At 41.7% G+C, this 23,031-nt stretch overlaps 1 protein-coding gene across 5 annotated transcripts in view; it reads left to right on the top strand.

The window, feature by feature from the left end:
* LOC109030888 (membralin) overlaps window positions 1–23,031 on the top strand; it is a 113,718-nt gene that overhangs the window by 33,948 nt on the left and 56,739 nt on the right. For all 5 annotated transcript variants that reach the window (XM_019042090.2, XM_019042089.2, XM_072304907.1 and 2 more), the window contains exon 10: window positions 2,298–2,430. In XM_019042090.2, coding sequence (XP_018897635.2) covers window positions 2,298–2,430 — 133 coding nt within the window. The remainder of the gene's footprint in view (window positions 1–2,297; window positions 2,431–23,031) is intronic.

Here is a 23,031-nt window from a genome sequence, read left to right as displayed (position 1 = left end):
GCGGCGTTTTTGACTCGAGCGCCCCCGCGCCCCCCCCCCCCCGCGCCGCGGCGGGATTTTTCTAAGACTTCCCGGCTGCAATTGTGCCCCCGGTCGCTTTTACGTAAACAGCCCGCGACCCGCCGCTGCCGCCGGGCAGCGGGGTGGCTCGGCGGAATGCTGAAAGGGGCGAGTGCCGATGCAGGCGGTTTATGTAACGCGGCGCTGAAAGGGTCGCGGATTTGCTCCGTTTTTCTCCCGTGAGAATTTTTCCGGGGACGAAATGCGTCGTCCTCCGGGCTGATGGTTGCAATGGAGATGTTGCATGTGCGAGGGATTTGCGATTTGACCATTGATTCTTTTGTAAAAGTTCGCGAGAAACATGATGGTGCCGCTGGTTTTCTCTGAAATCATCTCCCAAGCTCAAAAAAAGCTCTCAAGTTGAGGCCAAAATGGAGGGGATATCCCACGCTATCCTGAGAGTCCACATCTACATCAAGACAAACTCTCCATGCAAAGATAGGGAGCAAATACTAGCAGGGTTGCCGTGTTTTCAGTTTTAGAGTCCCCAAAGAAAGTGTCAATGTATTAGCTCCCTATCTTTGCATTAAGAGTTTGTTTTGATGTAGAGGTGGACTCTCAAGATAGGTTGGGATATCCCCTCCTTTTTGGCCTCATTTTGAGAGCTTTTTTTGAGCTTGGGAGATGATTTCAGAGAAAACCAGTGGCACCATCGTGTTTCTTACGAACTTTTACATAAGAATCAATGGTCAAGTCGCAAATCCCTCACACATGCAACATCTCCATTGAATCAGTGAGATCGAAAACTCACCAACTCGGTAACCCGAAAATGCTCAAATTCCATTAAATACGGTCAATTTTTATAAAGGTCATTGAAGTTAGCGCATCTTGAACTTGGACCTTTAAAATGTCCTTAGGTGCTTGTATTTCGGCACCAAAAATATTTTTCTTAGACTAATTTCTTCCTCTACTGTGCAGTTTTGTGTATGCCTTGATTAGTTTCATTTTTCTGAGTTGGTGTGTTTTCGTTCTCACTGATTCAATTGATAGACACAGTTATAGGCGAAGAAGACAAAAAGGACACGGAGGGATCCTATTCGGCCGTGCTAAGGAAAAACGCCGGATGAACATTCGAGAGTTGCCAAATTTCCCTTGATAAAACATGTTTTTTTGACGACATTCATGCACATTTTTCTTTGAAATTTTCATTTAGATTAATTTGCGTGCGAAATTGTCTGAAAATTTTGAGGGGAAAATATTAACAATTTTCCGTGTAAATTCGGTTTTTATCGGAGGAAATTTGGCAACGTCTCTAGGCTCATACGGCGTTTTTCCTTATCGCGTCAGTATTGGTGGAAACGGGTGGTTGCAATGGATAAAGGAGGTTGGTAATTGACAAACTAACGGCGAATCACGAGAAACCCTATGGTTACTCCTTCATTTTCTCCCTTAGTCTATAGAAACAACCCATTTCAACCAATAGGATCGCTCCATACTCCCATGTCCTCTTTGTCTATAGCTTTGTCCATCAATTTCAATATCAGCTCGGTGCAGCCTGATTGTTAAAATAGATAAATGCATTTATAGACAAAGTAGACGTAGGGAGTATGGAAATCCTATTCCTATCAAACGCGGTATTGACACCCTCGGTTTCTTCAATCTTCCTGTTATTTGTCAAAAATACTCACATTTCACATTTCTACTGGGTACTCAACGTGTACTTCGGATGAAAGCAAGGTGGAAGAAACCAAGGGTGTCACTACCGCGGTAGATGTTATAAATCGAATTTTTCAAAGCGCCATATCTCGGTTAATTTTGAACGTAGAAAGTTGCTGTTTGGACAGATCCTATAATTTTCAGCTGATCGACAAGAATCAATAATCATAATACGATTCAGTGACCACCGACAGGGTGGCATAAAACGCAAGAAAGAAATGAAAGATTGGACATTTCAGTGAACTATTTCATGAAATTTCACGAGGCTGTGAAATATTTCATATTTTTCAGGGGCTATAGCACGCAACCCGCACTCAAACACACACAAATAGAGGAATTTCACAAGTTTTATAATTTGTAAAACATGAAAAGGAACCGGTATTTTTCAATATCTTTCATAAATTTCATGAAATATTACACGTGAAATTTCAAGATTCTATTTTTCATGAAATTTTGCCAACCTGACCTATTCACCCGAAGTGTCCGTAGAAAAAATTTCAGCCCGATCGGAGGTGGTAGATCGGGAATTTCCCCTTGTTGGCTCTCTTCAATTTGTCATTGTTATTCCTTGTTCTGCGCAGGAATGGAGGCGATAATGTCGGAGTTCTTCAACGACACGACGACAGCGTTTTACATTATCCTCATCGTGTGGGTGGCTGACCAATACGACGCCATCTGCTGCCATTCGCCTATCACCAAGCGCCATTGGCCCAAGTAAGAAATTTCTCTTTTGTATTGTGTACCTTTTGCTATGGAAAATCATTTTCACAACTAGTGAGAATCCATTTACAGCCTTTAAACCCCATGGGGCATTAAGGGCTCCTTTAAAACTCCTTTAACCGCAGTGTAAACCGTATGAGGTTTCCTAAGGGAAGGAGTTGTTTAAGGAACGACTGTGATTGTGCAGGGTGTCTAGCATCAGGATTTAAGGCCAATCAGGATTTAAATGCCGATTTCATCAGGATTTGCGGAAAAACCGGTCGCAAAATCAGGATTTGAGAAAAGCACTTGTTTTTCATCATTAGAACTTAATTTAAGAGTTCTGCTTTCTCAAACGCTTATGCAGATATTTTAATTTTTCCCCGCAAAAAATCAGGATTAGATCAAGATTTGGTACAGTCATGAAATCAGGATTTAGCAGTCAAAAATCAGGATTTTATCAGGGGTTTCCAAAATGAAAAAAACTGAACACCCTTGAGCACCAAGAACATACCCACGCGAATATCGTAGATCTCAGTTATCCCCGTCAAAAGCGCGTCGACATCATACCCCCGCAATCAACCCCACCTAGCGGACGGAACCGACACCAACAAGGACAAGGGTCACCGCGAGATCGACTTAAACCCGTCGAAGGATCGGCGCCAAATCGGCGGCGGTGGTGTCACAGGGTCTTCCATCGCGTCGTCGGGCTTTAATCAAACCCGCGCCTCGAGCCCCTCCCCCTCCCCCACCCCCACCCCCTCCCTCTCCTCCCGAGGACGCTGGGCTCCGGCCGAGTAATGAGAACTAATGGTGCATGTTATTAGAACCGCCCTCCCCTCCCGATGCCGCTCAATCCTTGGCGTCTTCGAATGTATTCATCCGCGCGCCTTCAAAGCCCGGCCGAGCAACACGCCGCGCACCCCCGTGATGAGGAAGAACGCCGTATGGGCGTTCGGGCGTTGTCGAATCGACCACTTGACAGTGTATAAATTTAAGCATTCTGATATGCGTCTTTTCGAATGTATTATTCCGCGTGCCTTCAAAACCCGGCCAAGCAACGCGCCGCGCACCCCTGTGATAAGTAAGATAGCCGTATGGGCGTTCGGGTGTTGTCGAATCGACTACTTGACAATGCCTGTAGGCTTGTCTTTGAGAAATTAATATCTTTACGTTTTAAAACTCTGCAACGTACTTTCATTTAATGACTCTTTCAAGCATAGTTCAAATTTTTTGTCGTCGTAGGTCTAGAAAAATCTTTGGGTACGAAGTACCCCTTCATAATGACCCCTATATTTTACTCTATGAAGACAAGTCATTTCTTAGATAGATGTATGTTTCCTAGGTTACGCTCCACGTTTGGTTCAACAGCGTCTTGCAGCGCTCTCTTCCGTCCGCGCAAAACCACTTTTACATATTGACGAGTTGCTACGGTGAACGCTCTCCAACGTCTTAACGTTAGAACCTTCGTTTTGTTTTTTCCTACAACCGTAACATCATATTTCTTCAATTTTAAGAGATTGCCAAGGGAAAATGCCGTATCAGGTTTGCAAAGGTCACAGGAAACATGTGTAAACCTATACTCGTGTGTACAAATTCAGGATTGGGGCGCCTTCAATTTGAGTGATACCTCCCGCTTTGCCGTTAAGTTAGTTTAGTTGCGTGACCTAACTTAACCCGACCTGACACGGTTGCGATCAGTACGTGAGCTTTGTGACCGATCGGAATCATAATACTCGGGCATATTCTATCGTAACCAAGACAAAAGGTGTTCCAACGTCCCGGAATTACTTCTCGCTTTGAATTTTTCGCGACCTTAATTAATACTAAATGGTAATTGTTGCAAGGGTCAGGGAAAACTTGTGCAAATCTGTACCTGTGTGTGCAAATTCAAGATCGGGGTGCCTTCAATTTGAGTGATACCTCCTGCTTTGCCGTTAAGTTAGTTTAGTTGCGTGACCTAACTTAACCCGACCTGACACGGTTGCGATCAGTACGTGAGCTTTGTGACCGATCGGAATCATAATACTCGGGCATATTCTATCGTAACCAAGACAAAAGGTGTTCCAACGTCCCGGAACGTCCGCGCAAATCCACTTTTACATATTGACGAGGTGCCACGGTGAACGCTCTCCAACGTCTTAACGTTGGAACCGTCGTCTTGTTTTTTCTCTGTGCATTTCGACCTGTCCGAGTGTCCGCGCCTTTCCTATTCAGATACTCAACGCACGCAAGAACCGCATTCCCGCAGCGGAAACTCGGCAACATCCCAGGGATGATACGACGTTTTCCCTCGACTCATACACCGCTCTCGGGAGCATCCTCATTTCCCGGAGTCAGGAGCCGCCGTTGCTGTCTCTGCCTCACCGTCGCGGCGAAGACAAAGATAAACTGTTTTCCTGTCGTCTGCCGGGTGTGTTTTACATTTCAATCCGATCGCGCTCGGCTAATGTGTTTATTATTCAATCAGGGTGTTTTTGTCGCGAGTTGGGTACCCCGCGCCGGGTGGGGGGAGGGGAAGGGTGGAGAGGGGGTGGAGGAGAGGGGGGAGGAAGAGTTTTTGTGGATTTGCATTCGGTTCACGTATTACATCTTCGGGGTCCGCGCGCTCCCGCCGCCGCGATTCGCGACACTTTTCGCCCCCCCCCCCCCCCTCCCCCCCCCGGTTCGACGGACGCGATACCCGGGGGCGCCGTTTCGCGAGGGGGTGTGAACTCGCACCTATACTGCCGTGCTCAGGAAGAACGCCGTATGAACATTCGAGAGTCGCCAAATTTCCCCTGATAAAACATGTATTTTTGACAATATTCATACGTATTTTTCCTTAAAATTGTCAGATATTTTAGACTAAATTGCGAACAAAATTGTCTGAAAATTTTGGAAAATAATATTCATAATTTTCCCGGTAAATTCGGTTTTTTTCGGAGGAAACTTGGCAACGTCTGAAGGCTCTTGCGGCGTTCTTCCTCAGCCCGGCAGTATACTGTCGTGCCCAGGAAAAACGTCGTATGAACCTCCAGGCGTTGCCGGATTTCTTTGAGTAAATCGCGAATTTACGGGAAAGTTGGCAAACATTTTTCTCCCAATTTTCCAGATAATTTTGTTCGCTATTTCACATTAAGTTTCCGAAAATATCAAGGAAAAGTATGCACAGCTTCCTGCTAAAATAAACATTTCATCGAAGGAAATTTGGCAACTCTCGAATGTTCATACGACGGATTTCCTCAGCACGATAGTATACTGACGGGGTCGCTTTCAGGTGGAACCGCGATCTCGCCTTGAAGTTGCGGGTTTTTCGTCGATGCTGGGAAAGGCCGTTTTAAAGTAGGTTAGTCGCAAGCTCGTGGTTTAGGGTTGTGTTCGTAGTCGCACGGTTGCCAGTCAGGGAATTGGAAATGGCAGGGAACTTCAAAAAGTCAGGAAAACCTTGAAAGGTTAGGGAAAATAACGAAAATGTCAGGGAAAAATTTGTAAAATTTTGGTTTGAGGTCATGTACTATTGTTTTAAACCAAACGATACATCGAACCACTATCAAATAGACGATATTGGCGCCACATCACAGCCGGTATCGATCGTATCGAGTTGGATTCAAACAACGACATAACCTTACTATTGAAACATCAAACTTGACTATTCCAGAGACAGTTTGCCTATTTTGATATTGAAGTTCATTTCAGAGACAGTGGTTTTAATCATAGAACGTTCCTGGGAGAAGACGTAGGGGACGCCCAGCAAAATCGTGGATTGGTGGCATTCAAGATGAGATCACAAGATGCCATCTACCAGATGACCTCTGGATCAATAGGCAAGGATGGCGATTAGGTGTCGCAGAGCGCCCGAGCGCGCTGTAAAGCGACTGGAATGTATGTACGTTCCTGTATGATTAAGTTGACAGGATAAATCAGTTTCAGAAAGCATAAAATGCCTACGAAAGCGGCCGTGTGTCAAGCCACTCCAGTTACCTGCCATTTGACAGTGAAATTCTGTTGATCAATGGGAGAGGGGTGGTCAATTTGAGGTTATGTTTGATTGTTTGGATCCAATTCGATACGATCGATACCGACTGTGACGTGGCACTAATATCGTCTATACGATATATTGTTAGCGCGGTACTAAACTCGCCGAAGACCGACTCATAGCGGAGTGCACCAAGAGGAGGAAGCGACGGGAAGCGACAACGGGGTTGCGGCCCGGGCGAGGGGAGGGGGAGGGGGGTTGCGAGGTGGTGGTGAGCTCATCTAGCTTATTAATTTACCCGCGGGCGCCGGGAATCGAGGTTCGGGTTTCAAGTCGACCAAGCTACCCTGCCGTGCTAAGGAAGAACGCCGTATGAGCCTTCAGACGTCGCCGAATTTCCTTCGATAAAAACCGAATTTACAGGGGAAATTTTGAATATTCTCCCCCAAAGTTTTCAGAAAATTTCGTACGCAGTTTAATCAAACATATCTGAGAATTTCAAAGAAAAATGTGCATGAATGTTGTCAAAAACACATGTTTCATCCAGGGAAATTTGGCAACTCTCGAATGTTCGTACGGCGTTCTTCCCTAGCACGGCAGTACCGCCCTGGGGTGCGACCAACACCAATAAGGATCCGATCCTCGCTCGGTTCAGGCGCCAACCGGAGACTCCCAGATCGGGGCCTCAACTCTACCGCGCTGAGGAAAAACGCCGTTTGAGCTTTCTGTCGTTGCCAAATTTCCCCTTGAAAATTATTTACGTTTTAAGAAACATATGAAAATTGTCCCTCGAAAATTTCGGAATTTTTAGATCAAATTACGAACGAAATCCTCTGAAAAAGCGGAGCGGAAATTTTTCCAAATTTTTCCGAAAATTTTTAATTTGTCGAAGGAAATTTTGCAACATCTGACGGCTCATGCGACGTTCTTTCCTGGCACGGCAGAATTTTTATTCGTCGATCCATCCATGCGAATCGAATCCATACCCTCCAAGCGTAGAAAATGGACCACTAGACAAGGTACGAATTTCAGCACTCTGATACATGCTTTCCAACCAAAATTTCTCGTAGAACACGATGCGCACATCAAAAATTACCGAAATTGACTACGAAGATATATTATGATTCCTGATGCGTGAATTCGAACCACCCGCTCATGAAAACTCAATAATCTGCGTGACTCACATCGCGCGCTAAACGTTATCATGACAGTCTCAGCGATATTAAAATATGGCAACCTCAATCTTGACGCTTTGGCTCAGCTATAGCAAATTGCTTATAGTTTGAACAATACATGGTGAAAATGAACATTGCTCGATTGAGAAGCTCGCTGAAACCGTTTTAGTGCGCGTTTTGACTCACGTGGAGCTTTGAGTTTCTTATGAGCGGGCAGTTCAAATTCCTTGTAACCAATGTGAAATAAAAACGCTAATATCTTCGTTAGGAGTTGGTTTCAGTAATTTTCGTTGCGCGAATCATGTTCTGCGTGAAATTTTGGTTAAGAAACACGTAACAGAATCCTTTAATTCGTACCTTGTCTAGTGGTCCATTGAACTTAAAACAGGAAGTTTCGTGCACGGCCCGACAACCTCGCCCTCGCCAAGTAATTTAAGTCACCCCCTCCGCCCCTCCCGAAATATAGATTAATTGCTCATTGACACTGTGTTTTCCCCGGGTATGACCCTCCTCCCCCGCGCCCCCGCGTGACTGTCCCGTCCGCCCCCCCCCCCCTTGTCCTTCTTGGGGCTTCGTCGCCGAATGAATGTGCGATCACGGAACAACTGTTGACTCGGACTATGTCTACGCGGCAGGGTAATCTCGTTTTCCGAATCGGACCTGGCGTACTTTGCGATGTATCGATCGATCTGTCATTTAAACATATGGAAAAGGATCGATGTACAGGGTGTTCGCATCGAACGCCTTAATCGATTCCTTACCATAGCTTCAATTGGGGAGATAGCGACAATCGGTCATTCCCGCTTCGGCGGTGAAGATTCTGCTCCGTATTTTTTTCGAATCGGATGCTCCCGGTAAATGGGTCGGGGCTTGGGAAATGGGTGCACTCAATGGAGCTGTCCGTGAGAGCTACGTGACTGATATTAAATTATCGATAGATCTTAAAATAGCAGCTGCTTCGTATTCCTGTCTCTAGCCAGGCCAAGTTCCTCGAATTCAGCAGTGAGCCGATTATTCGAATTGATAGACGTATTGATTCGGCTTGTGCGAAAACGTCCGATTTCCAGAATTTGAGTGGACGATTTCGTTGTAATTTACAGACACAGTGGTTTAAGACGTGAATGTAGAATGTTTTTTTTTTTTAAAAAAAAAAAAAACCCAAGTATTATTAAATGATTGCAAAAGAGATCAATTTCAGTGGACAATTTCGTTGTAACTTACAGACACAAAATGGTTTTAAGACGTTAGGAATGCAGAACGTTTTTGTAGAAATTTCCCCGAGTATAATTAATGATTACAAAACAGGTCAATCTTATTTGTCAGTGTCGTGGGGCAAAAGAAACCTCTGCAATTATGAAATCCTGTTTTGGACAACGGACCTGCTTCTACGCAAAAAACCAAATATCGAGATAAAATATTATAATTGAAAGTTTTGAGCAACCAGTTACACGTCTTTCCCATATTTTATCCCATTAATTGAAATCCACCCATTAGCGCCTACACGACTGCAGGGATACTTCAAGCATTGCGCGTCTAGCGCAATGCGTGCAGTATCCCCGCAATCTTGTGTTAAATTACATGCGCAACGCGTGAGGTATCCTGGCAGTCTTGCAGGCGTCAATACACGCCTCGGGATAGCATGGCCGCAGGCCGCTCTGCGTTTGGCCCTAATATTTTAATTCGCCGAGTCAGCGTTTTTCCACTCTTGATTTTGAAATGTTTGTACTCTCACGGAAAAAATTAAATTGCTGATTTAACAATTCAATTCCTAAAATACCCTAAGTATAATTAAACGGTTACAAAAGAGGTAAATTTGAGTGGACAATTTCGTTGTAACTTACAGACACAAAATGGTTTAAGACGTTAGGAATGCAGAACGTTTTTGTAAAAAATCCGCTAAGCATAATTAATGATTACCAGAGAGGTCAATCTTATTTGTCAATGTCGTGGGGCAGAAGAAACCTCTGCAATTATGAAATCCTGTGTTGGACAACGGACGTTTTCGCATGAGTCGATTCAATTGGTATACAAAGAAAAAATAGAGCGATCCTATTGGTGAAAGTAATTCGTTACAATGGACAAAAAGCAGGGATGACAGCGATTTGGAAATCCGGGAAAATCATGGAAAGTTAGGGAGTTTATGACGACCTAGGAAGGTCAAAGAAAGTGAGAGAATTCGTGGGAAAAGTGAGAGAATTCGTGGGAAAGTGAGAGAATTCGTGGGAAAGGTCAAAGAATTCGTGGGAGAAGCCAGAGAATATCTGACATATCTACTATCTACTAATCACTAAAAAATAGTATTAATCTTCCAACTGTTTAACCTTTTTGGTAATTTTTAAGGTTCGTCATTTTTTCATCAGTTCCTAAATGCCTTTTTCCATAATTCTCTAAACAAAGAATTTTTTGTTGTGGAAAGAGGGTTATTCAAAATCGGCGATTTTACCCAACGCTTGGATTTTGCCCGGAGTTGGATATGTTGTTCCCTATCACAAGACACGCCTTTTTCCGGCATTGGCAAGTTCACCCGAAATTTTTCCCGCGCGCTACAGCGTTGCCAAGTTGAAAACAGGCAAATTCCGTAAGTGGCATCAAAATTGAGCTATGAAGTTGCGGTTTTAACGAAAATTCTCTAAAAATTACGCACTTTTAGGATATGACCATGTTTTTAATGTCGCATTAATTTTAACATGCATTATTGCCAAATTTCCGATTTTTAAATTCGACAAATGCTACATATTCGCAAATACCCAAAAAAGCTATCTTCAAATTTGAATAAAAAGTTGTCTAATCGATAGTTCGTTCGATTCCGCATCCATCGATATATTATAGCTCGCTGGGAAACTTTTGGTTCGCGAGATATCATCATTTTTGTGAACAGCTTTATGGAGCGACGACGCTTTTTGAGTCCGGGCGGATAGAAATTTTAGCCTCCAAAAACACCGGGTAGCATTAATTCCATGGTTTCCTATGTAATTTTTGGCGCTGAATCCGAATTTGACCATTTCATAAAAAAATTGTCACCAAGATGTTGCCAAATTTGGCAAAAATTGCTTAAAATCGGCCTTTTTGGCGGATTGTAGCCTGTGACTTGCCAGGAGTTGATCAGACGACAAAATTGGTTATTTCCACAGTTAAAACTCGTTAAACTATCTACAAGCTGAGTCAAATTCTTTCTGCTCACGGTAAAATTAAACGCGCGACAAGCAGCAAACTGAAAAAAAGACACCAAAATTGGCGCTTTTTGCGGTTTTTGTCGTAAGTTTCTTGTTTTCCGATTAAGAGAATGTTTCTTAGGAAAATCCTAATTACGCCGAGTGTAACGACAAACTATTGTATTGTTACATATATAGATAAAGAGCCGCTTTAACAGCGGTCTCTCGGGCCCCGCGACGCCTAACCGCCATAGTCCCTTGTCCACCCACAGGTCCTCAGTAATTTAGAGCGCCCTTGTTCCTTTTTAAGCCCCTTATTGTCCTTTCCTGGGCGTCTTCTTCAGTTTGGTGTCGTTACTTTTTTCTATTAAACTCCATTATCTCAGAATTATAAAATAAAATTGTATTCTAAATATAGGGTAATGAATAATAACGGTCAAATACCGCCAAAATTCAACGATTTGTACGTAATTTTGGCAATATTGCAATGCGTCTTGTCTTGTTTTAATGAAGTCTGTCTGAGGAGTACATTTTATTCATTAATTTTTAACAGAAAATTTTCCATTATTGTTTCAAAATGTGGTTTATTGACACGATTCGATAAAACTCACTATTTTATGAATTTTTCCTCTCTGAACTAAATACCCTAGTTATTAGTATATATCTAAGTTGAAAATTAAATTATTCTACAGAAGTGTATTATTTTGCAAGAGAGATACATTTATAAAATTTAAAAATAAGAGGTGAACAAAGAATATAGGACAATAATATCGAAAAAACCAGCGAAAATTAAAGTATTTTGTTTAAGCTTGGCAACATTGGAATATGTTCGATCTTATTTTATTGTTCAATTTTATTAAATTCTGCTCATGTTGTTCATTAGTATAGTCAAGAAACATTCTCTTAATCGGAAAACAAGAAACTTACGACAAAAACCGCAAAAAGCGCCAATTTTGGTGTCTTTTTTTCAGTTTGCTGCTTGTCGCGCGTTTAATTTTACCGTGAGCAGAAAGAATTTGACTCAGCTTGTAGATAGTTTAACGAGTTTTAACTGTGGAAATAACCAATTTTGTCGTCTGATCAACTCCTGGCAAGTCACAGGCTACAATCCGCCAAAAAGGCCGATTTTAAGCAATTTTTGCCAAATTTGGCAACATCTTGGTGACAATTTTTTTATGAAATGGTCAAATTCGGATTCAGCGCCAAAAATTACATAGGAAACCATGGAATTAATGCTACCCGGTGTTTTTGGAGGCTAAAATTTCTATCCGCCCGGACTCAAAAAGCGTCGTCGCTCCATAAAGCTGTTCACAAAAATGATGATATCTCGCGAACCAAAAGTTTCCCAGCGAGCTATAATATATCGATGGATGCGGAATCGAACGAACTATCGATTAGACAACTTTTTATTCAAATTTGAAGATAGCTTTTTTGGGTATTTGCGAATATGTAGCATTTGTCGAATTTAAAAATCGGAAATTTGGCAATAATGCATGTTAAAATTAATGCGACATTAAAAACATGGTCATATCCTAAAAGTGCGTAATTTTTAGAGAATTTTCGTTAAAACCGCAACTTCATAGCTCAATTTTGATGCCACTTACGGAATTTGCCTGTTTTCAACTTGGCAACGCTGTAGCGCGCGGGAAAAATTTCGGGTGAACTTGCCAATGCCGGAAAAAGGCGTGTCTTGTGATAGGGAACAACATATCCAACTCCGGGCAAAATCCAAGCGTTGGGTAAAATCGCCGATTTTGAATAACCCTCTTTGTTCGAAAGTCAGGTAGTCCAGAAAAAGCGGAAATAGTCAGGGAACAATCAGAGAAAGCAAGGGAATTTGAAGATAACGTAATTATTGTAACCCTCTTGAAGAAGATGTTTTATGGATTAACTCATGGCAACCAACGAGATACCGGTCAGTCCATCCCATCAATTTATCCCTTAGTCAAGAAGAACCACCCGTTTCAATAGAATCGTTCCATTTTCCTTTTGTCTTCTTTATCTATAGCTTTGTCGGTCAATTACAATAATCAGCCCGCAGAAAAAGTTTGCAAACGCACCCATTTCACCGAACGTGATCGTTGTCAAGAACCTCTCAATTTTTAATGGACCACTAGACAAGGTACGAATTTAAGCAATCTGATACATGTTTCTTAACCAAAATACGTAAAACACTATTCCTACAACGGAAATTACTGAAACCAACTCCTAACGAAGATATTAACGTTTTTATTTCACATTGGTTATGGGGACTTTGAACTGCCCGCTCACAAGATACTCAAAGCTCTACGTGAGTCAAATCGCGCACTACAACGGTTTCAGCAAGCTTCTCAATCAAGCTATGTTCATTTCCAGCATGTGCTGTTCAAACTATTAGCAATTTGCTATAGCTGAGCCAAAGCGTCAAGATCGAGGTTGAAAGATTTTTATATCGCAGAGACTGTCATGATAACGTTTAGCGCTCGATGTGAATCACGTTGAGCATTGACTTTTCATGAGCGGATGGTTTGGATTCACGCATTAAAAATCATTAAATATCTTCGTAAGGTATTGATTTCGGTAATTTTCGTTGAGTGCATCGTGTTCAACGTAAAATTTTGGTTAAGACACATGTATCAGAATGCTGAAACTCGTACCTTGTCTAGTGGTCCATTTTCATCAAAATTGATATGTAAGCACTGAAAACCGACAACTTCGGTGGGGATCTCGTAAATTGGGTCTTTCTCGAAGAAGAATTCAAATCCGCGTATATTTCTTGAGCAAAACGGAGAGGCTGAAAATAAGTTGCGCGTGTTTATCTAAGGGCCGCCCGTGGAAAGTTGCAGAATAATCAGCGAGGCCTTCTGGTCGGTTTTTGAATCGGTATCGAACCACCTTCATCGATTCCTAGCCTTAACAGTGTTATCAATCGCAATGTCGTTCGATAACAGTTCAAAAATCGATCCGTAAGTCGAACCGATTGTACTTCTCCGCCATTGTGATGAACTGAGTAACATCTCGCGATCAGTCCACCGAGCCCTAAAATTTACTTAAAACTTCCGAAAGTTCGAAAAAGTTTGTTTCCCCGATACGGATCACTTCTATCCCGAGTATTTTTATGAAATTATAAAGTCGAACCTGAAAAAATCGCACGGATCGAAAAGTTCCCGCGATCTTTCGCTCTGTAATGAACTTTAACGTCTTCGCGGATGTATTTTTAAGGGCTGAATTCATTTTTTTTTATCCTCGTCGTACCAAGTGAATCAGTCATCCATGATTTTTGTAGTCTACAGCATTAGTGTAGAAAATGTCAGTTGGACCTATTCATGACAAAAGGAACTATGTAAAAAAAAAAGACTTAAATTATCAGGAAGTAATAACAGGGCGTCTACAAGTCCGGAATTTCGGGAAAGTCCGGAAATAGTCCTGATTTTTTAAGAGCGGCTCGGAAGTGCCGAAAAAGTGCGGAAATTCCGCAAAAAAGTCCGTAATTTTTTGTCATTTTTGTCGCAATTTCAAATTTTTCGAATTTCCTAATTTCGTCAAATGGAGGTACTGAAAAAGTACGGAATTTTTCTGTCGGAGGAGGTACTGAATTTCTTGAAAATGTACTGAAAAATTACTGTAAAAGTACTCATTTTTGACCAGCCTGTTTCAGTAGACACCCTGAATAAGGACATAAATCCTTCTAATAAAAGCCTCTCCTCGAGGTCCTAATAAAACCTCTTTCTAATGGGACATTCTTGTGGGCAGCTGAAAAGACCTTATAATTTCATAGGAAGTTCACAGGCAGTAAACAAATTCCAAAATCATGAGTTGATAAACGCTGACCCGGCGAGGTTGAATATTACAGCCAAACACAGTGTGGGTAGCGCGTAGCGCGTACCGCGTATCAGCGCCTACGAGACTGCATGGATATTTCACGCATTGCGCGTTAGAGGCAATGCGTGAAGTATCCCTGCAGTCTCGTGTCAAATTATGTACGCTATGCGTGAAGTATCCCTGTATTCTCGTAGACGCCAACACGCGTTTCGCGCTGACCGTGCGCCGCTCTGTTTTATGGCTCAAATTTTTCAACTCGCAGAGTCAGCGCTTTTCAATTTATGATTTCGGAATGTTTGCAAACTCTGTATATGGATTCTTGTTATTTTAATCGATGAAGAAATAGTTAGTTAGTTAGTTAGTTAGTTCGTTAGTTAGTTAGTTAGTTAGTTAATATATTTTAAGACATTCAGCGTCACAGGCTACTAATGTATTAAATGAAAATACACTGTATACATGGTATGTTACATACAATGATTCTAAAAGTATGAATGATGGATATTTTCTAGGTTTTTATAATAGAACGTTTTGTTGAGAAAAATTTAAAAATAATTAGGATTCAGGGACGGCGTTTCTGCTTTAGAGAGCAAAAATGGACTCCAGTTGAAGTTAGACCCCCGTTTAATGGGACATTATCAAGGGCAGCTTACGGGAGCTTATTTCATAGGAAGTTCACACGCATTTAAGCGAGTACTTAAGCTTTTTCGGCCATGTTTTCAAAAGGGCTTTCCTGCCCATCGGCCCTAATCCTCGGAGTGCCTACCTCCCGAGAACCCCAAGTCGGAAGATCCTTCAACTTTTGAATTTTCTCGGAAGAAGTGAATTATTTAAGCCGTCACTCCAAGCTACAGAGGAACCCCCAAGGAAAAACCGCATAAGTACACGGAACACCCACTTCAGTTGCGTGGTTCATCACTGCAGAATTCAGAAGATCGTAACGAACCCCCGGGAAAAACCACGTTTAAGCGTGGGATTTCCGAACTGAGTTGTGCGGTTTATGACTCGGTGGGGTGAAACCCCGCTTTCTTCCCTTCTCGGCGCACAGTGGATCGAGTCAATGGGCGAGGTCGGGCATGGAATTTTCGACAAAAACTGCGAATTTTGATGTTTTTTTCGTCACATTTGAAAGTTCAAGAGGTGTTTCCTGAAGAAAATTTCACGAGAAAACCAATGGAGCCACTTTTAGAACCTCAAAGTTGTGCATAAACGGAGTTATAAGCGTTTTAAACAGTGGATCGAGTCAATTAAAGAGGTCGGACATGAAATTTTCGACAAAAACTGCGAATTTTGATGTTTTTTTCGTCACATTTGGTAGTTCAAGAGGTGTTTCCTGAAGAAAATTTCACGAGAAAACCAATGGAGCCACTTTTAGAACCTCAAAGTTGTGCATAAACGGAGTTATAAGCGTTTAAACAGTGGATCGAGTCAATTAAAGAGGTCGGACATGAAATTTTCGACAAAAACTGCGAATTTTGATGTTTTTTTTCGTCACATTTGGTAGTTCAAGAGGTGTTTCCTGAAGAAAATTTCACGAGAAAACCAATGGAGCCACTTTTAGAACCTCAAAGTTGTGCATAAACGGAGTTATAAGCGTTTAAACAGTGGATCGAGTCAATTAAAGAGGTCGGACATGAAATTTTCGACAAAAACTGCGAATTTTGATGTTTTTTTTCGTCACATTTGGTAGTTCAAGAGGTGTTTCCTGAAGAAAATTTCACGAGAAAACCAATGGAGCCACTTTTAGAACCTCAAAGTTGTGCATAAACGGAGTTATAAGCGTTTAAACAGTGGATCGAGTCAATTAAAGAGGTCGGACATGAAAATTTTGACAAAATCTGCGAATTTTGATGTTTATGCCGTCATATTTTAAATTTCAAGGGTTGTTTCTCGAAGCAACTTCCACGAGGAAACTAATGGAACCATTTTTAGAACCTCAAAGTTGTGCATTAACGGAGTTATAAGCGTTTAAACAGTGGACATGGAATTTTCGACAAAAACTGCGAATTTTGATGTTTTTTTCGTCACATTTGAAAGTTCAAGAGGTGTTTCTTGAAGAAAATTCCACGAGAAAACCAACGGGGCCACTTTTAGAACCTCAAAGTTGTGCATGAACGGAGTTAAAAGCGTTTAAAGTTTCCAAATTTTGTCCGACCTCTCCTATTGATTCGATCCGCGGTGCGACGCTCCCATCTCCGGTTCTGTTTTCCGTCGAAACTTGGCTCCGGAGCAGTCAACTCGGAAGAAAGTGATCGATTTCCGCCTCTGTTTCTATACGTCAAGCCTTTTCGCCCCCCTTGTGTTTTCGAATCATTTCAACTCATTTTGTATTTTCCGAGGGGGAAACACTCCGTTGCGCGCTCCCGCGGTATCGGGTCTCGCGCTCGGACCGCGCGCGGCGCCGCTCTTTTCATTTCTAGTTCCTCCACGCAGAGCTCCTCCTTCGGGAGAGTTCGGGAATCATGGTTTACTGAGCCGTAAACCGTGGCAAATATTGCAATTTTTTTCAGGTTTTTCGCAGTTTTTGGTTACACTGGAAAAAAATACACGTTGGATCTAGAGTCCAGACTCTTGAAAACATCGAGAAGAAAAAATACTCTTGATTCAATCGGATTTTTGCTTGAATCAAAACGAAATCCGCTTAAATTAAGTGACTTGGTTCTTGCTTTAAGCTAGATTCTGATTGAATCAAGAGTACTTTTTCTTGTCGATGTTTTTAAGAGTCTGGACTCTAGATCCAATGTGTTTTTTTTTTTTTTTTTTTTTTTTTTTTTCCAGTGAGGGTGTCTGCAAGTCCAGAATTTCCGGAAAGTCCGGAAATAGTACTGATTTTATAAGAGCGGTTTGGAAATTCCACACTTTTCTTCCGGACTTTTTTCCATTTTTCTGTCATTTTTGTCGCAATTTAAGCGAGAAATTCAAATTTTTGAAAGTTTTCGAATTTCGTCGAATGGGGTCACTTCAAAAGTTCTAAATTTGGACGTATTTCTATCAAACGGAACTAAGCGCCAATTTGAGTTCCTTTTGAGGAATTTAGAATCCCGGATAGCGCGTTCTGTCAAACGGACCTAAATAAGCGCCATGGAAAAGCATTGCGAGTATAGGACGGAATTAGCCGGACGCCCGATTCTGCCGCCAATGCAAGCCCCCCTCTACCTTCCTCACCTTATGGCGCTTAGGTCCGTTTGATAGAAATACGTCCATTTGTCTGTTGAGGAGGTACTGAATTTCTCGGAAATGTACTGAAGAAGAACTGTAAAAGCACTGATTTTAAGTCAGCCTGTTTTAGTAGCCTTTCTTTGGGAGAGTTTGGGCATCACGGTTTATTGAGCCGTAAACCGTGGCAAATATTGCAATTTTTCATAGGTTTATCGTAAGTTTGGTTAGTTTATGCCCATTTTCTCGTTCTTTCTCTGATTCCGTTTTTCGTTGCTGTAATTATTCGTTCGGAGACAATATGTTTCAGAGGCTCCGCGCTAACGATTTTTGTAACGCTGTAGAAACGGAATTAAAATTTCCCGTAACCAATGTAAAATAAAAACGTTAATATCTTAGACCTGAAAAAATGTCGGTAATTTTTACTGCAAGAATCATATTTAACGTGAAACTCTGGTTCAGAAACATGTATCAGAATCCTTAAATTCGTTTCTTGTTTAGTGGTCCATCGCGCTGGTTCCTTTTTGCTGAATGCGATCCATCCGTCCCAAAGAGGTTCATTTACCTATGAATGACTCGGCAACCAGTTTATCACGAGCTTCGCGGAAACACTTTTGTTGTCAACACGGCGCATAAGGGCAACAAGTCGCATTTGGTGCGAGACGTGTTTAGAGCGTTCAAGCAGCTTTATTAGCTGCGGCGAGGCGTCAAGAGTCGAAGCTTAAGCTTTTGATACTCGAATTAGCTGCACGCGTAAACGACTCGGTTTTCGGCCCAACTTGCGGTCTCGTCGAGCACCGTTAGACATGCGCGCATACATAGACACCCTAGTATACAGAACCGTTCCTCCGTCCTGTCAGTTTTGTAGTCTACTTCCATTCTAATGGAGAGTCTACTTCTATTCTATAGAAGTCTACCTCTACTCTAAAGAAGTCTACGATAGTGCATTAGTTTGGCTGGGCACTATCTGCATAATTCGTTGTCTCAGAGTAACCTACAGTTTGGGTCGATTTAATATACAATTGTGTCGGGCAACCAAGTCCTTTGGGTTGATCGGACACAAAAAAGTGACATGAAATAACACCAAACACACAAATTTTTAGCTGTGTAATACTTCATAAAAATCACTCGTAAATGTTCACGGAAGGATGTTCAATTCCTGATTCAACAACTTTGTAGTTAAAAAAAGGTGTCAAACATGTTTCACTATAGATTTTACAATTAAGAAATGCTAATTCAACCACTCCCGTGGTTAAATTAGGTTTTCACTATTGTAAAACGTACATTTGAGACATGTCGGACATATTTCTTAACAATTCAATCGTTAAATCAGCAATCCATTTTTCCGTGTAAATTTTGAGTGATTTTTAAGAGTTATTACACATCTAAAAATTTGCGTGTTTGGTGATACCTCATGTTACTTTTTTGTGTCCGATCAACCCAAAGGACTCGGTTGCCTAACGCAATTTTATATTAAATCGACCCAACCCGTAGGTTACTCTGATACATCGGATCATGCGTATAGTGCCCTGCCGAACTTATGTACTCTTGTCATCCTCCAGGAACTCAGAATTTATATACATAATCCCAGGAGTGGTTAAATTAGCATTTTTTCATTGCAAAATCTACATCGAAACATATCGGACACTTAACCGCAATATTATTCAATCAGCAATTTCATTTTCCTCCGTGTTCCGCCGAAACGATGACAACGGAAATACGCAACTTACGCGTTTCCGCTTCGCAAGTCATTCCACGACCCGACAAATGCGACACCCTGTACATGGACGAGAATCGCCCGGGAGGAACCGCGTCCGCGTCGCTTCCCGTGATCGGAACCAATTGCGGCTTATTAGCCGCCGGAAGCGGAAGAACCAGGGCCCCTGCGGCGGGGGCGGGGGGGGGGGGGGGTCGGCGAAGGAGGTGAAAACGGCGCGTCCCCGTGGAAAGTTGCATTCTAAAACTTACCGCGCCGCGCCAATAATCTCGGAAACGGCTCTCAACCCCCTCCCCCGGCCGACGCGTTAATGAGCTTTTGCATTTCAGGAACCGTTCCGCCGGTCGCGGTTTTATCCGTTTCCCGTTCCTCCGCCGCACACCGGAACGAGGTTTCGGACGAGATCGGACTCAGGGTCCACTGGAAAAAAAAAAACAAGCAGAAAAATCCAACATGAATATGTTGGAAAAGCGTGCCGAATAACTAAAGTGTTGGAGACATACCTACTATTTTCACGTCTTTGTTATTTGCATCAATTGGTACTTTTTGCTAAATTTGGGAGAAAATATTGATTCATGAACGTTGAATGTAAATTGATTTTAAAGATTCCGTCCAATTATCTTGATTTTAAGCTGATATGCGGCATTTCGCACGACCGTGATTTGGGCGAACTGCCGTGCATCGAAATCGCGTTGAGTTAATCTCTTTGGACTTCGAACTGTAACTTCTCTCCTATTCGGCCGATTTTTACAAATGAGGTCTCTTTTTATTTGTACTTTAACGGAAAGTAAGGAAAAACTCGCTAAATAGACGGAAAACAATTTTTGTGAAAATTTGGTGGATACTGGCGTCACGGTGAATGGTTAATCGGGCGTGGAAGATAATAGGTTCGACGAGGCGACCCTCTCCTCGCCGTCTTTTATTGCCTTGCTCGAAACCTGACACCCAAAGCTATATCGGGAGATAACTGCAGTGGTTTGAGTGGATTTCTGCAGGGGCCACGGTTAGTACATGGTATAAAGAGTCACGAGGCTCATCACAGATTGCACTTGCAGTGCAAGACGCTCATTGGCTAAACAGTTTTGGCGGGAAAGAAGATTCTAGAGTTGAGTCCTCCGAGCGTAAGAAAGCTTCTATGAGGTTTTTGTCAAATGAAATAATACGGTTTTGACAGGAAAATGTTCTCAAGGGTTCCCAATTAGCAGTTCATTAGGTTTTTTGGTAAGAGACCATCAGGGCTTGACAGTATAATGGTTCAAAGACAAGAAAACGGGTCCGAGGAAAAAAATATTTGGACGGCCCGTTGAATAGCATTGGTTGATCGGTGTGCTGTACTATGGTACATCCGAGTGATTTCAAAAAGCGAGCCCTACTGGCACGCTTAAAACACATTGGATCTAGAGACCAGACTCTTGAAAACATTGACAAAAAAAAGGACTCTTGATTCAATTGGATTTAAGCTTAAATCAAAAGGAAATCCGCTCAAATTAAGAGCCTTGGTTCTTGATTTAAGCGTAAATCTGATTGAATCGAGAGTATTTTTTTTCTTGTCGATGTTTTTAAGAGTCTGCACTCTAGGTCTAATGTGTTTTTTTTTCCAATGCGTCTACAAGTCCGGAAATAGTACGGATTTTTTTAGGCCGGTCCGGAAGTACTGAATGTCAAGAAGGTCCGGATTTTATTCAATTTTTTTTTTTTTTTTTTTTTTTTTTTGTCATTTTTGTCGCAATTTAAGCGAGATATTCAAATCTTTGACACGTTTTGAATTTTGACAATTGGAGGTACTGTAAAAGTACTGAATTCTTCTGTTGAGGAGGTACTGAATTTCTTGGAAATATACTGAAAAAGAACTGTAAAAGTACTGATATTTGGTCAGCCTGTTTTAGTAGACACCCGGAAATTGACATTTTGACAAAAAAATTACGTTTATTTCGTTACAATTTTAATTGTAAGGGATGCTTTGTACAAGAAATTGTGTGCTAAAACCAATGAAATTACCTTCATAACATCAACATTTCATATCAATAAAGATATACGATTTTAAAGCTTTTAATTCTTGTCCGACCTCTGCCATTGACTCAATCCACTGCGCGTCGTTCAAGTTGGTGCAATCATCCGCCCTACGAAGAAGAACCGCGTATCTGAGTTGAGTTTCCTTTTAAGTCAAGGTGTTTTTCAAGATGATGACGGACGATGAATTTAAGGTGTATCCAGGGTTTTGCGTATCTCGACCGTGTCGGGCTATGAACCCTGTGGGCTGATCATTGAAATGTATCGACAAAGCGATAGACAAAGAAGACAAAAGGAGTATTGAGCGATTCTTTTGGTTGAACTAAGTGGTTTTTATAAACTAAGGGAAAAACTGATGGACTAACTCTAGAGTCTCTTGTCGGCTGCCGTTAGTTTGTCTATTACTTATCTCCTTTGTCCATTGCAACTACCTGTCTCCACCAATAGGATCGGCACATTTTCCGTCGGTCTTTTATATCTATTGCTTTCTCTATCAATTTCAGTAATCAGCCCACTGGTAGCTATGTGGCCTAACCCGCCAGGGATGCCTCACTGGTTTACAGTGCGATTAAACGAGGTCGTAAGAGACTTCTAAGAAATATGTGAAGAAAGAGAGGAAATTAATTGTGTGTTGTGTTTTTTGTGTATTGTGTGTTTGTGTGTGTGTGTTATTCGTGTAATTGTGTGTTGTTGTGGTATTAATTGTGATTAATTGTGTTGTGTTTGTGTAAAAACACATTTCTATATCAATTTAAATGACGATCATCCCAATGAAGTGTACAACGATCTCAAATGCTTATTTTCTTTCTTCTTCTACGGACGACTAGGGCATATCCGTGTCCGCCAGATCATCTGGTACTGATACGATAAGATGAGATGTTTTATTCAAAAACGAAAACATAAAATAAAGAACAACATTAATCTCCCCGGCCCGGAAAGAGGAAATTTAATCTAAATATCGTGAGAGCATAAAGTCGATAAATATAAAGGACGTAACAAATCGATAAAACAAAAACGTGCGTTGAAAAACGCTCCAAAAAAATGTCAAAATCATGAGTTCAAAACGCTAACTCCGTGAGGTTGTATATTACAGCGAAACACAGTGTGGCCAACGCGGACCGCGTATTAGCGCCTACAAGACTGCAGGGATACTTCAAGCATTGCGCGTCAGGCGCAGTGCGTGAAGTATCCCCGCAGTCTTGTGTCAAATTATATGCGCAACGTCTGAAGTATCCTTGCAGTCATGTAGACGCCAACACGGACGTCGTGCTGGCGCTGGCCGCTCTATGTTCGGCTCTATTATTCAAATTCGTAGAGGCAGCGTTTTTCAACTCTAGATTTTGAAATGTTTGTACTCTCTATGGATTATATGGATTATTGTCATACGAAAAAAATGAAATTGCTGATTTAACAATTCGATTGCTAAAAAAAGTGACTGCAATGTTTCCACGTAGATTTTACAACAACAAACATGCTACTTTTACCACGATTGTAAGCTAATTCAACCACGGGGGTGGTTAAAGTAGCATTTTTTTTTTGTTAAATCTACATTGAAACATTGCAGTCACCTTTTTTGGCAATTGAATTGTTAAAATCAGCAATTTTATTTTTTTCGTGCTTTCAAACCGCTAAGATATTATGTACGAATGG

Source organism: Bemisia tabaci, chromosome 10 (assembly GCF_918797505.1).
Source record: "Bemisia tabaci chromosome 10, PGI_BMITA_v3".
Taxonomy (NCBI): domain Eukaryota; kingdom Metazoa; phylum Arthropoda; class Insecta; order Hemiptera; family Aleyrodidae; genus Bemisia; species Bemisia tabaci.
The sequence above is the reverse complement of the archived record's forward strand: the minus strand, read 5'-3'. Positions and strand labels throughout refer to the sequence as shown.